Source organism: Sycon ciliatum, chromosome 12 (assembly GCF_964019385.1).
Source record: "Sycon ciliatum chromosome 12, ocSycCili1.1, whole genome shotgun sequence".
NCBI classification, from domain to species: domain Eukaryota; kingdom Metazoa; phylum Porifera; class Calcarea; order Leucosolenida; family Sycettidae; genus Sycon; species Sycon ciliatum.
In genome coordinates, this window is record NC_088654.1 from 6,060,999 (window position 1) to 6,074,211 (window position 13,213).

A 13,213-nucleotide genomic window follows, 5' to 3' on the forward strand; every position below is an offset into this window, starting at 1 on the left:
TCTGTGTAAGCAGCCATTCGCAAGATTTGTATCGCATCATTTCCCCCTCCAGTTCATATCCTGAAGAAAATGGTTGCAGTGAGTTGGACAGTACTTGGAGAATTGGGTACTCTTCCCTTCGTGAGAGCTCACACTTTCCCTGTCGACTTACTCATGTGAGAATTCAAGTCGGCAGGCAACGCGTGACCTCTCAATTTAGGGTACAATACACAGTGATTTATCCAACGGAACTTGAAATTCTAGTTCTTCGGAAGTGAACGTTTGTCTTATCAGTGTAATTCTTTAGGGACGTTTCACTGGATTTGAAATACTTGGTCCGACTTATTAAAATGTGCGTTTCGCTCCTTTGTACATATGCTTGAGTTTTGAAGTGAAGCGCACATTTTAATAAGTCGGACCAAGTACTGCCATGGCAACAGCACCACTGTGACGTCATGGCAATTTCACCATGACAACGATATGGCAACAGCACCATGAGTCATTTGAACAACGGCACAGGCTGTCACATACCAACTGTGAAGAGAAGGCTAGTGTTGCTGTAGCCGGTGAAAGAGTCGCCAGTTGCCGGGAGAGTGATGTTGACTAGAGCTCTCAATTGGAATGCATAGGTTCCAGCGGCCAGATTACCTGCAGTGAAAATACATATAGCGAGCAATGAGATTCGTAAATGACGCTCAACACACACACCAGAAAACAGAACTGTATTCCTTGCGGACACACCTACGTCCAACTAAAAAAAGTCAAGGGTTCGCAAGAGACTTGGCCGGAGGCCGGGTTCTCCACATCCGTAGGAACGCCAGCGCCCTCAAGGATGAAGGCGCAGATACAGCACATAAATCCAGGGGCGTAGCAGCCAGTCCGGCCGGACCGGCTTTGACCGGACCACTTTTTCGCCCAGAAGTGCCCAGAATGCAGGATTTTGCACCCTAATTTCAAAAATTAGGCTACACGCCTGAAATCGGTGGGCGGTGAGGAGATCAGACCCACCAAAGTAAAAATTCAACATGTAAATGTATAGCCAGTAATGTATCATTATTACAGTAGGCGTATAAGCTATAAAGACGAAATATGAACTTCACTGGGATCTTACATACATGTACCAAGGGCAGTGGAAGGAATTTAGTGTGGGACGGTCAGCCATCTGAAGTCCAATTTACTCGTGGGGGAGGGGTGGCGCAGTGGAAATGTTTTGAAATTTAGAGCCCAAATCAGTGTATTTTCTTGATTTACGTGGCACCTGGGGCAAAAGGTGGTGCGGTGAATACCGTAATGACTGCGGCGTGTCTGACGCCCCTGCTTGCCCCTGCTTGCCCCTGCTTGCCCCTGCTTGCCCCTGCTTGCCCCTGCTTGTGCTCGTGTAGATTCCGAAAAATATTGTTGTTGCCACACATGATGTTCGGCCTCAATACCAAAAATCTGCAATTTTCTAACACCTCCGTCACCCGCATACATTGTGCCTGAACCTTTGAGTGTTAGTATTTAGTCATCCTGTCCTGGATCGGCCCAATCCAACACACCCTTACTCTGTGTGAACATTCCATCTGTTGTGAGAACTCCAGAGCCAATGCATACCACTAAAACCGTCCCTTCTAAAGCAATACTTCGGACATCAAGCGCGCCCGTGGACGACCCCACAAGAGATGGGTCGACAACATCAGAGAAGACCTCAAGCCTCTGAATGTGCCGATGAAGAAATGCCTCAACCTCGCCACCAACAAGCAACTCTGGTTAACAATCATTGACAGGTACATGACCCCCGTATGATTTGTTTTATGCGGGCAATATGCGACCTGTTCATATTATTATTCGTTTTTGGGATCGGCCCAATCAAACACACTCTTACTCTGTGTATATGTTCCAGTTGGTGCAGTGGGACCAGCACCGGTGATGCAAGGCACAAATTCAGTCTTATTGCTGCCTATATCACTGTATTGATCCAGATCCTCACAGTATAGATGCAGACCACACGGGATCATGCCGTGATGACTGCTGACCGGTGTGCTACTGCTCGAAGACTGTGTGTGGGTGGGTGTACACAAACATTGACACACAAACATTATACATGTACACACACACACGGACACACACACATGGACCCACACACACAGAGAAACACACACATGGACACACACACACAAACACAGAGAATCAAAAACAATTACCTCTAAAAAAAAGCAAGGTCCCGGGTTCGAGTCCTGGTTGGTGTGGAATTTTTGTTTCTCTTTTCATGCAGTTCACTTCTCCAGCTAATCCTTTGAAACTCAAATAAAACGAAGCAATACTTTAGAGATAGCAAAACCACCGCCACCAGAAAAGCAACAACAACAAAAAAAACGGTCCTGTCCAGCATCCAGCAGGCTTTTCCCGTGATGCCAGGACCCTGGAACACAGGGTAAGCCAGTCAATAAATGGGGCAACTAACCCCAGGGCACAGCAAACAGTCCCTGGCAACAAGTATCAAGTCTGGCCTTTATTCCTGGGTCCAAAGACCCGTGAAATGTTTAAGACAACTCCAACAATGTACAGTTGCCTCCACATATAACAAACTCACATAGCAAATTTCGTGACAATTACAGGAAACCATTGTCCATACCCCAGTTCTAACCTACCATATATGTGCATTTCTGTTTTATCGAACTTCGGCTATAAAGAACTGATTCTCCTGCACAATGGTGCTTGCTATAGATCAACAGTCCACTGTAGATGGCATGACTCACCCCTGGGCATGGGTTGATCTGACACGGTTCCGTGATGATCTTGAACGTGCAGGCAGGGTCTGTGACCGGGGGGTCATGCGACTGACCAACGAGAGTGACTGTGCGAGTACCCTGACCGCATGTCTTGGAGCACGCACTCTGAAAGCACAGACAAACACATACTGTATTGCCTCCATAAGCAAGCCCAGTCTCTTGTAGAAGCCCAGTCTCCATTATAAGTGCACTCCAAGAGGGCTTCGGGATTATCTTATCGTATGTCTGTTGTAGTGTTGGCTATCCCGATACAGTTTTCTTGTCACTACGCTTACCTTATTTTAAAACGTTTTACTGTAGACACAACCTACTCGTTGTAAGAGGAGAGAAAAATAGCATGACAACACAACAATGCGAAGAGAAGGGGCTCCAAGAAAGAACCTGTGCTGATGAGGCAAGCCAATAATGAGTACACTGCGCATACATTAGATGCCTGGTGTTACACTCTGGTACTCAATCTCACTGTTGAGAACAAACTGATACTGTGAAGAACGAGGGACATCTGTGAACCACGAAACTCTGAAAACACAAGCAAAACTCTGAGCTGCGAAACAACAATTACAAGCAGCGCGGGCAAACTCTAGCCTGACTCTAACTCTCGTAGGTCTAACTCTCTAAGTAACTCTAACAAACTCTAAATCTCTAAAAACTAACAAATAAAGCACGGAACATGTGAATATAAAGGAGCTGCTTGCAAGCAGCGCCAGCCAAAGTGCAGCGATGCAAAGAGATACGGAGAGCAGGAAAGCGCTCCGAAGGAGACGCAAAGGAAACATGAGCGCTCGCAACAGCTCCGGGTCACGGAGGAAGGGCAGTGCAGTGACAGGTGCGGGAAAACAAAAGAGTGCGGTAGCTGTGACAAATGCATTGATTGGTGAATGACTGAAAACTGACCCACCGTACTGGAGCCAGCGGCAAAGGGTATCAATGCACACTGGATTTAGTCATGCCGTCATGCCTGACATACTACACACTGTGTAAGGCTACAGATTCATGCAAGTACAAATGCACTACTGCAGAGATGGAGTATTCCAGCACACCTGGTGCATAACAAAATTACGGAAAGGCGCGGAACAGCATCCTTTCTTGGAGCTTCTCTCCCGGGATTTGTTTCAAATGGTTCTTCACATTCTGTATCACAATCAGTGGTTTAACAAAATAGGTTACTTCAAAAATGCTACAAGGAATGGCGGTGTGGGGAAAGAGTGAGTGTGAGAGAGAGAGAGAAATAGAGAGAGAGACAGAGAGAGACAGGGAGAGAGACAGAGAGACACAGAGAGACACAGAGAGACAGAGACAGAGAGAGACAGAGAGAGAGAGAAAGAAAGAAAGAAAGAGAGATAGAGAGAGAGAGAAAGAGAGAGCGAGAGAGAAAGAGACAGCACTTCAAACAGCGTGTCAGATTCTGCCCCCCCCCCCCCCCCCGTCCCCTCCCCAACACACATGCATTTATGTGCACATAAACATGCAAGCAGGTAATACATGAGCAGCGGCAATGGGCTTGTGAACTGTCCAGACCTCTGGTCGGTTGAGCATGGCAGACACCTCCAGCACCATCTCACCCCATGATAGACCCATGTGCCTGCCAATAAGTTGTGTGTATCTTGGAAAAAAACTCACAATTGCAGCACGGCGGTAGCGACAAGCCTGCTGAGATTGGATTATGCGACATTCAAATGCCACACTGCTCATACTATTTGCATTGTTCGTCGTGAAGCTGAAACAGACACCGAACAACACAACAAAACACGAGAATGGATGAATAGATGACTAGTGATCTCTTTCCATTCCAGCAGTGGTTACCATTGCAATAATCTGCTAAGCAATAACAATACGTCATGACACATAGATTCGTATGCGCATTTGAGAAGCGATTTCCAACATCCATGTTCATTGAATTGCCAAAGGGGATTTCCCGTTTCCAACTTTCCCTCAAACCAGTGAAAACAAAGAGGATATCCAAGTTCACCGAACGGCCCTGATTTTCCGTACACAGAACAAAAAAGTGGCAAGTTGTTCATTGAGTGGATGAGTTGAGATGCAGACTGAAGTACATGCACGGCCTGTGACACTATGTGAACAAGGTGTTGTTGCATTCAATGCTGTCCTTCAGCCAGGCACAACGATTTTGATTAAAGGCATTTCTGGAACAGTCCACCACTCAACACTGCACTCCTAACTGCACTCCTCTACCCCACGTGAGAGCTTGGAAGCTCAGGGCCCTATGCTATGCTTTTTTGCCTTTATGACCTAGGCAAAAAAAAGCTTAGGGATGTTATAAATTTTTCATTTCTCCTATTTTTTCAAGACATAACCTGGGATTCGAACCCGCACTATCGCCCTGCATGCATCACCCGATATCGCGATACACTTCGCATAGATACTAATTCTTCCAAGTTGCTTCACGTTATGATCTTGCATTCGAAAGCCCTATTTGAATATAGTGGCCAGCTGTTTGTGGCTAGCCCTCTTTGATGGTACGGTACGGTACGGAGCAGATGCGGTCGAGGGAAATACGACACCGTCTGCCACCTTGATGACCTAGGCAAAAAAAACATAGGGATGTTTTCAATTCTCCTATCTTTTCTAAATTATACTCCGCTTGGAACGCTTCCAGACCATCAGCTAGCAAGGCTGTATAAACTGGTGCTGGAATATTGGATGCCAGTTCTTCTCTCACAGAAGTATCAGATTCTGTCCGAGACGGTCCACGACCATGACAAAGAGGACACCATTGCATGATTCTTTTCCTCTACCATAGACCGCACCGTTTCCATGTGTGCAGCTGCAGTAGCACGACCCGAATCAGCACGATTAAGCCTCCTATGCTCATTTCTTGCATTTGTGTCGTCTGACGTTTCCTGGGACCGGCGCTGACTCTGCCGATCACGGGCGTTCTGGAAATCTTTCCAGAAAATTTCCCAAACAAGACAAGGCAATTGTCTAAGATCTTCAGGCTGCGTTCAATGCTCTATGTCCACTGGACATAGCCAGCCATGCAATACTCAGGCTGTGTTCTCTATGTGCAGTGGACAGAGTCAGTGATGCAATACTCACACAACAAGAACAGTAACCAAAACCTGTTCTGTTGTTACTCAGAGTTTCGTGTTAAGAAACACTCGTCAGACAGCATGACATCAGGACGTGGTTGTGCCATCGCTATGATAGTATTGTTTACCAGGCATGGAGGACTAACCTGAAGTTCGCCATGTTGCCAAGACTGCTGATGAGAAATGACGAGTTGTAAACAGTCAGGAAAGGCGGTGGGAATTGCACGACTAGCTTGAACGGCTCATCGACCACTTGTACATGCACTGGGACGGACTGGCTCAGCATTGGGCGTCCCATGTCTATAGCCTGTATGTTTGTGTGTGGTAGAGATGTGAAGGGGTGGGGTGGGGATTTGAGAGTGATATGCATGTGAACACGCACACACGGATGAATGCACACACACGCAAGCGCGCACGCACAAGCACACACACACACACACACACACACACACACACACACACACACACACAAACACACACACACTCATACACACACGCACGCACACACAAACACACACAGACACACACACACAGACACACACACAGACACACACACACATGAATGCACAGACACACACACATGCTGGAGTCCATAAAGGGAAAGCATAAAATGTGTAAACTCTCAAATTCCACTCTATCCTGCAATCCGCTTAACCCTAAATGGTGAAACCAAACTAGTCACGTATGTTCACTTAGAAAATAGCCTTTGTTGTTGTTTGTTGTTTAGCTTTATTTTACTTCACCATGGGCGCATGTAAACTCTGCCTTCTCACTGAGCGTATTGCCACAGTTCTTGCAAAAACGATGAAAATACTGATATGAGAAAAAGGAAGAGGAAAAAAGGCCTTCCAAGGTGATAGCCGCTGATCACCTACAGTAGGTTAACGTAGAAAGTAGCCGTACAAGTTGCTAACCTTACCGTCAGTGAGAGGTTGTAGTGGCGACGTGACTCCAACTCCAGCTTGGCATTATGCTTGAGTTCACAGACGTACCGGCTGCCCACCTTCACTGTGCTGACGGCAAAGAGATGAGGCGGGGAACCGTCTGTTGTCGCAACACTGCAGGCTAGCTGACTGTTTAGAAGAGAGTCCTGTACAAGGGCAAGAAAAATGAATACCTACTCACAACTACATCTTGAGTGCTTTACTTCTACTTCTAACTCTCGAGCAGGGTATTGCCGGGCAAGGCAAGACGAGGCACGGCTGGGATAGGCAGAGCAAGCTAGAGGGAGAACGGGAAGTCTGGGGGGAGACAGTGCTTAGCATGGTAGAGCAAGTTAGGAGGGAAGCAAGACAAGGCCAAGAGAGGCCAGGAAAGGCTGGACACGGCAGGCTTAGGCCAGGTACAGTGAAAACTCGTTATGATGAACATTGCTGAGACAAACTTTCGCTTTAGAAGAACAAGAATTCCAAACCCTATAATTATTAAATAAATCACTGTATTTTACTGGGTATACAATAAGAATAAAAATACCGGTGGAAAAGGAGAAGGAAGAAATGTTATGAGTTATGACTAACTGTCCACCAATGTAACCAGATCTTATCCGTTCAGCGAGCGCGACAAAATGGCACAAAACTGACAAGGAGTACTGAGACATTTGGAGACATTTTCCTTCTCCTTTTTCACCATAATTTAATTGGCTTACCATCCGAGTTGAATACAAATACCTCCCTATATAGTACACAAATACCATTGATCACCTGCAGTTCGTCCTAAAGAGGTTTTCTTTTATCCTCATACTTACCGCATCAGTAGCGGCAATCGAGAGTATAACTAGCCCCACTGCTAATGTCTTCTCGACCTTGGCGGTGTAGAACTTCTGGTCAAACATAGGACGGTTGTCATTCAGGTCATTCAGCGAGATGAAGATTGTCTGAAGAAGCAAAGGGAAGGAGAGAGAGGGAGATAGATAGATAGATAGATAGATAGATAGATAGAAGGAGAATAAGACATAAGTTGGAAGGCTGTTGGAGTGCGCATCCAAGATGTGCTAGAGCTGTTAGCCAGTTAGTTGTAGAACGTCAGTACCGCCGGTCAGTGTCGTGCAATGTTATCGCATGAGCTGATTGTTTAGTAACTGGTGGTGTTAGTGGACACTGACAGTATAGCGTAACTTGTAGTTCCTTGGTTTTTCTCTTTTGTATAAATTAAACCTTGGCTCTCCATCTGAGTCCATAACAACATAATCATCAACGTAAAGTTGCTGTTGTGTTGAATCATTCACAAATGAGTTGAGTTGACTTGATTTCCCTGATCACCTCCTGGTCAAAACAATAATGCCAATGTTGTATAGCTTTTGTGTCCAAATTTTGTTTTGATTTGATTTCCCCAATCACTTTAGTTTGATGATATGCATGAGGACTTGCCCGTACAAGTGGCTTTTTCCAGGATCATCACAGAAAGAGAACGAAGACAAAACAAAAGCAGAGCATGGTACCCTCTTCGGTCTGTTCTAGTGTCTTCTTCTGCAACACCTCCACCACTTTCCCCATTTACGATGCCTGATTGCAACGTCAACACGGAGACCTCTGGTCCGTCGAGTTGCTCTCAGTACATCGGCGAACTGTCCCAACATCCCCTTTGTCTTGTTTTATGTGTTCATAGTGAAAAATGGCGACCAACCCCCCATCTTACGGTGACTGAGGACTTGCGATTATTGTCTTGCGGCGTTCCGTCGATTGCTTGCAACTCCAGCCTGAACCAGCGATCACCAGGGCTTTCGTAATCCAGTACTTTAGTACGGTTGATGCTAGCTGGGCCGCCGGCCTTCGGCTGTATTTAGGAGAGAGAGAGAGAGAGAGAGAGAGAGAGAGAGAGAGAGATAGAGAGATAGATAGATAGATAGATAGATAGAGAGACAGTGAGAGAGAGAGAAAGAGGGAGAGAGAGAGAGAGAAGTGGGTTGTGAGTTGTCAAAAGAATGTCGAAGAAGACCAGCCATTTGCTTGTAAGTTTAAAAGAATTCGACAAATCAAAATCTAAAATTGGCAAACTCAAACTCCAGAATTCACAAAAACCAAAATTCATATAACTCAAACCCTGAGATTGGCAAACACAGACTTCAAAATTTATCAACTCGAACCTTGAATTCACATCATTTGCTGACCTGGCTGAGAGAGAAATAGCTTGTTCTGTCCTTGCCGATTTCGTTGGTTGCATTCAGAATGCTGACAAGTGGTGATCCATAGATAGCAGTGATGTCACTGTCAGAAACCTCAATCTGCAAAAGGGGTAGCACAGCAAATATGCACAATTAGTTTTCAGTATAACAATTTGGAAGGGTTCCAATTCTTAGAATAGCACAATAGTCATTCACCTATACGCTGTCCACATCAGTCTAGAAAAACAAATCAAACATTTTCTCAACCAAACGTTTTCGTTCCCTTCTCATACAGGACTCATTCCCTGTGTGAGCCCATGGTGAGCTGTGTGAGGCCATGGTGATCTGTGTCAGTCAATGTTTAGCTGTATGAGTCCATGGTGAGCTGTGTCAGTCCATGGTGAGCTGTATCAGCCCATGGTGAACTGTGTGAGCCCATGGTGGGCTGTGTCAGCCGATGGTGAGCTGTGTGAGCTGTGGATGATTGGATGACTATTATACTATTCAGTTTCCTCTGAGACAAAAATGCGATAATACTCATAAAAAGGACACACTTCAGGCTCATTACAAACATCTTGAAAGTTTTTGTCTTCACAAGTATACTTTCAAGCCTTCTCATCAGGTGAAATACAGGCAAGAGAAAAGGAACAGGAACAGTGGAAGCTGTATACATCCACACAAGGAAACCCAACCTTTGCAAACAGAAACAAATCAAATTCACACTTAGGCTGTTAGGTAGGTCGTCAAAACCTCGTTAGTTACATGTATGTCCAGTGGTTGTCTCTTGTTGTCGCACTACATGTCGCGCTTATTGAGTTTTCTCGCATTTGCACCTTTGTGTCATTATTGCAATTTTCGCTGTTTACTTTAGCTATCTTCTTTCTTTCTTTCTTTCTTTTTGCGCTGTTTTACCACCTTCTTACTGTATTTAATCCACTGTTCCTGTTCCTTTTCTCTTGCCTGTATTTCACCTGATGAGAAGGCTTGAAAGTATACTTGTGAAGACAAAAACTTTCAAGATGTTTGTAATGAGCCTGAAGTGTGTCCTTTTTATGAGTATTATACTATTATAAGAATTTAGTTTTCTTTCGGCATTTTCCCAAGTTAGAACATTTTCTGGTCCAGCTAGAGGTTGTGCGAATAAAAAAAAGAAAAGAAAAAAAAATTCGACGGGTTCGCGTACCGGGCAGGTCAAGAACAAGGAGTCGTTCAACTCCCTGGTCAAGGACCACCTTTCCGCTTCCGTGGGTTGTCCGTGGGTTGTGTGAATGACTCATCACAATACACTGCTGTGCAAGTCTATTGTGTTCGACTTGCAACTACACTTCCAGGACGTCCACTAATGCAGAAATTGTCGAAAAGAGCCGAAAGTAACCACCAGTAGAAGTGTACTTTTGCAAAGACAGAAAGTAGAGGACATGCTGGGCATACGAATATACTGCACCAAGAACACACACCACTTAGAGCATTGTTGGCCCCCCTCAATTGACTTTTTGCAAACTCGTGTCTCATATCTGCATCAAATGCCACACCCCGATTGCCTGATGTCCCCCGCAAATGAGTCTTAAAAGCGGGCTTGTTTCTGCAGTGCGAAGACACCATTGTTCAAATTTCCCTAACTCTGCCGGCCTGTGTGTTTTAAAACTATCCCACATGCAGAGGTCAAGATACCGCTGGAGAAGACAGCGCCCCCATCACAGGCAGACACTCACCGTGGTAATGACTGCCGAGTCTGGCACAAGACCGATGTCCTCATTGACGGTCACATTAGAGGCACTGGTGAAAACAGGGTAGTTGTCGTTGATATCAAGGATGTCAACCTGAATGTCAGAAAGAGAGGTCATTGTAACTTCATGAGTGCAATGATACCAAGACCAAGGCCATGCGGGCATCCCCGTCTTACTTGGTTTACGAATTTAAAGCCATGGTCCAATATGTCGTGCAGTTTCTCTTTCTCTCTCTCTTTCTCTCTCTCACTCTCTCTCTCTCTCTCGCCTCTCTCTCTCCGCTGCTGCTAAGCGCGTCGAAAATAACAGCTTGTTCTATGAGAGCACATAGGTTGTTCTATTGCCAATGACAATTCAATATCCCGTACGACCAGCATGGTTATGGGTGATACCAAGAGTACATACTATGTGCTAGCTTGTGGGGTTGGGTTGCTGGTCAAACCACACTGCTCCAGAACCTGTACATACCGTCACATTAAGCTGGGTATGGAACTGGTTGTTGACGTACAGATCCAGTTCGACGTTCATTACGCTCGCAATTTCGTAGTCGGGAACGTAGCTGCCATTGATTCCCGTGTATAGCGTGCCGTTCGGATACGTCGTGAAGACGCTGATGTTATTGATGGTGTCGCCGCTGGAAAACTTGTAGGTGAGAAAGCCGGGCGCTCGGAACATGAAGTTGTCCGGGATTATGGCTACAAACACGTTGGGCTGCATGATCGACGGGCAATGAAAACAAGAACAGACGTACGTCAGTGACAAATGTTTCTAAGAACTCACAGACACCAGTGCAACCACCCATACATTAGAGTATCTCAACTCGAACTTTCCAAATACGGTCTCTTCGCCGCACACGTCACTTCAAAATAAATAAATACAGTAGGTATCGGTTATAGCGTGGGTGTTTGAAAAACGACTTTCTATTCTTATTTCCGATATTTCTTACACACGATAAATCAAGTGTGGCATATCATTATCCATGTGCGCATGGGCAGGAAGATCATCGTACATGCAACGCAGTACTTTTGTGCATGTGGCTGGTCATAGTCCCATAGGCTTACCATGTGGCTATGCAACATGAGTTACATGACCACAACAGTTGAATCTGCAGCACTACGACGCAACGAGAGTCAGATCAGAACGGAAATGGACAGATGTAATTACTACAGGCGATACACTTTGTACTAATCTGGCATGTTACGCGACACGAAGTCCATTCTTAGGACCGATATATTCTACTATGGGATAAAATTGCTTGTAAGAAAAAATGTGCACTTGAAATCCATGTTATGATTATGAAAACATGAGCGTTCATTCTTGTAGGCAGTATATTCTTTTACACGACCACGCTATAACCGATACGCACTGTAATTTTAAAATTCACCAAATTTTCGGACATGGCCCATTCTCAAGGTGAAAGCATTCAACGTCAGTGATGTCAAAAGAAACCAGTTTGCCGTGGACACCGGAGGTGCAGACTTCATTCAGACACGAGTGCTTTGTACAGGGTAGATGATTTATTCAAACATCTCAGTTGAGTTTCCACAAATCTGATTTTAAGGTTGGATTCGGTTAAAAAAATAATCTTGTTATACTGCTATAACCTCACCTACATTGTACTCCCATTGAAAGTCTATTATGTGACTTCAAAGCAGGGTACGTGGGAGTTTCACACTCTTGGGGACGATACCGTGTTGTCGGAAAATATAACCGTTATTTCATTACCACCTATCTGAAATAAGTGCCAAAACTCTTCTGGACTTTTTGTGTGGATTTTTTCAAATTGGGTGAAATTTTGGGGCTTGTCAACTAATAAGCGCTTCGGCCAGTATCTCCAATATACGGTAAATTTGTTATATGGCCGGAAATGGGTTTTGGATATAACAAACCCGGCCAAATTGTGTAATTCCAAGCTGCTGCATTGTCAGAGCTGCCTGAGCTAGTTGAGCGCAAAGGCAAATTCAAACTCAGCTAGCTTACAACACCCCACAGTACAGCAAGAAGGCAGCAATGCCTGTACCTAGGGTGAAATAAATGTAAGGATAACGAAAAATACAGCAAAACCTGGTTTAATTAAGCGACACCCCACAGTGCAAGCAAAAGCGGTCGTTAAACCCAGGTGGTCTTTAGAACCAGGTCCCACAGTGTCTGTGTAGAATTGTCGGTGCATGGAGAAACGGTCGTTAAGAGCAGGTGGTCGCTAAACCCAGAGTTCGCTTACATCAGGTTTTACTGTAGCACTAAATTGTCATGAACTGCCATTTTCAATATACTCTCTATTGCTGCCTGGCTGTGCTCCCAAGTTGTCCTCTGCACTGTTACAAAGGCCCGGCGAGAGAATAACGGTTCTAAATGATCAGCGGTGGTACCCACCGTGTTCTCCTTGATCTTGACAGTGATAGCTAGTGCCTGTCTGCTGACTGAATGGACAACTTCGTTGTAGACCAGAGAACCAAATTGCCCAAGGGTATTGCTGTGGGAAAGCGAATCTAACAAACAACGGAAAACAACAGACCGTGAACAAATGCCAGCACGTAAGGCTTGCCAATTTGTTTTGCCAATTTTCGTGTTGCATTTCCATTCATT

General features: G+C 45.2%; 1 protein-coding gene across 1 annotated transcript in view; it reads right to left on the reverse strand.

Moving 5' to 3' along the window:
• Positions 1-502: 502 nt before the first annotated feature.
• LOC135827904 (uncharacterized) overlaps positions 503-13,213 on the reverse strand; it is a 169,792-nt gene continuing 157,081 nt past the window's right edge. Inside the window, exons 48-59 of the mRNA XM_065340341.1 lie at positions 13,001-13,116; positions 11,096-11,338; positions 10,613-10,720; positions 8,907-9,020; positions 8,435-8,572; positions 7,545-7,673; positions 6,720-6,890; positions 5,947-6,107; positions 4,371-4,467; positions 2,718-2,855; positions 1,844-2,015; positions 503-627 (exon numbers count right to left, since the gene is read on the reverse strand). Coding sequence (XP_065196413.1) covers positions 503-627; positions 1,844-2,015; positions 2,718-2,855; positions 4,371-4,467; positions 5,947-6,107; positions 6,720-6,890; positions 7,545-7,673; positions 8,435-8,572; positions 8,907-9,020; positions 10,613-10,720; positions 11,096-11,338; positions 13,001-13,116 — 1,712 coding nt within the window. The remainder of the gene's footprint in view (positions 628-1,843; positions 2,016-2,717; positions 2,856-4,370; positions 4,468-5,946; positions 6,108-6,719; positions 6,891-7,544; positions 7,674-8,434; positions 8,573-8,906; positions 9,021-10,612; positions 10,721-11,095; positions 11,339-13,000; positions 13,117-13,213) is intronic.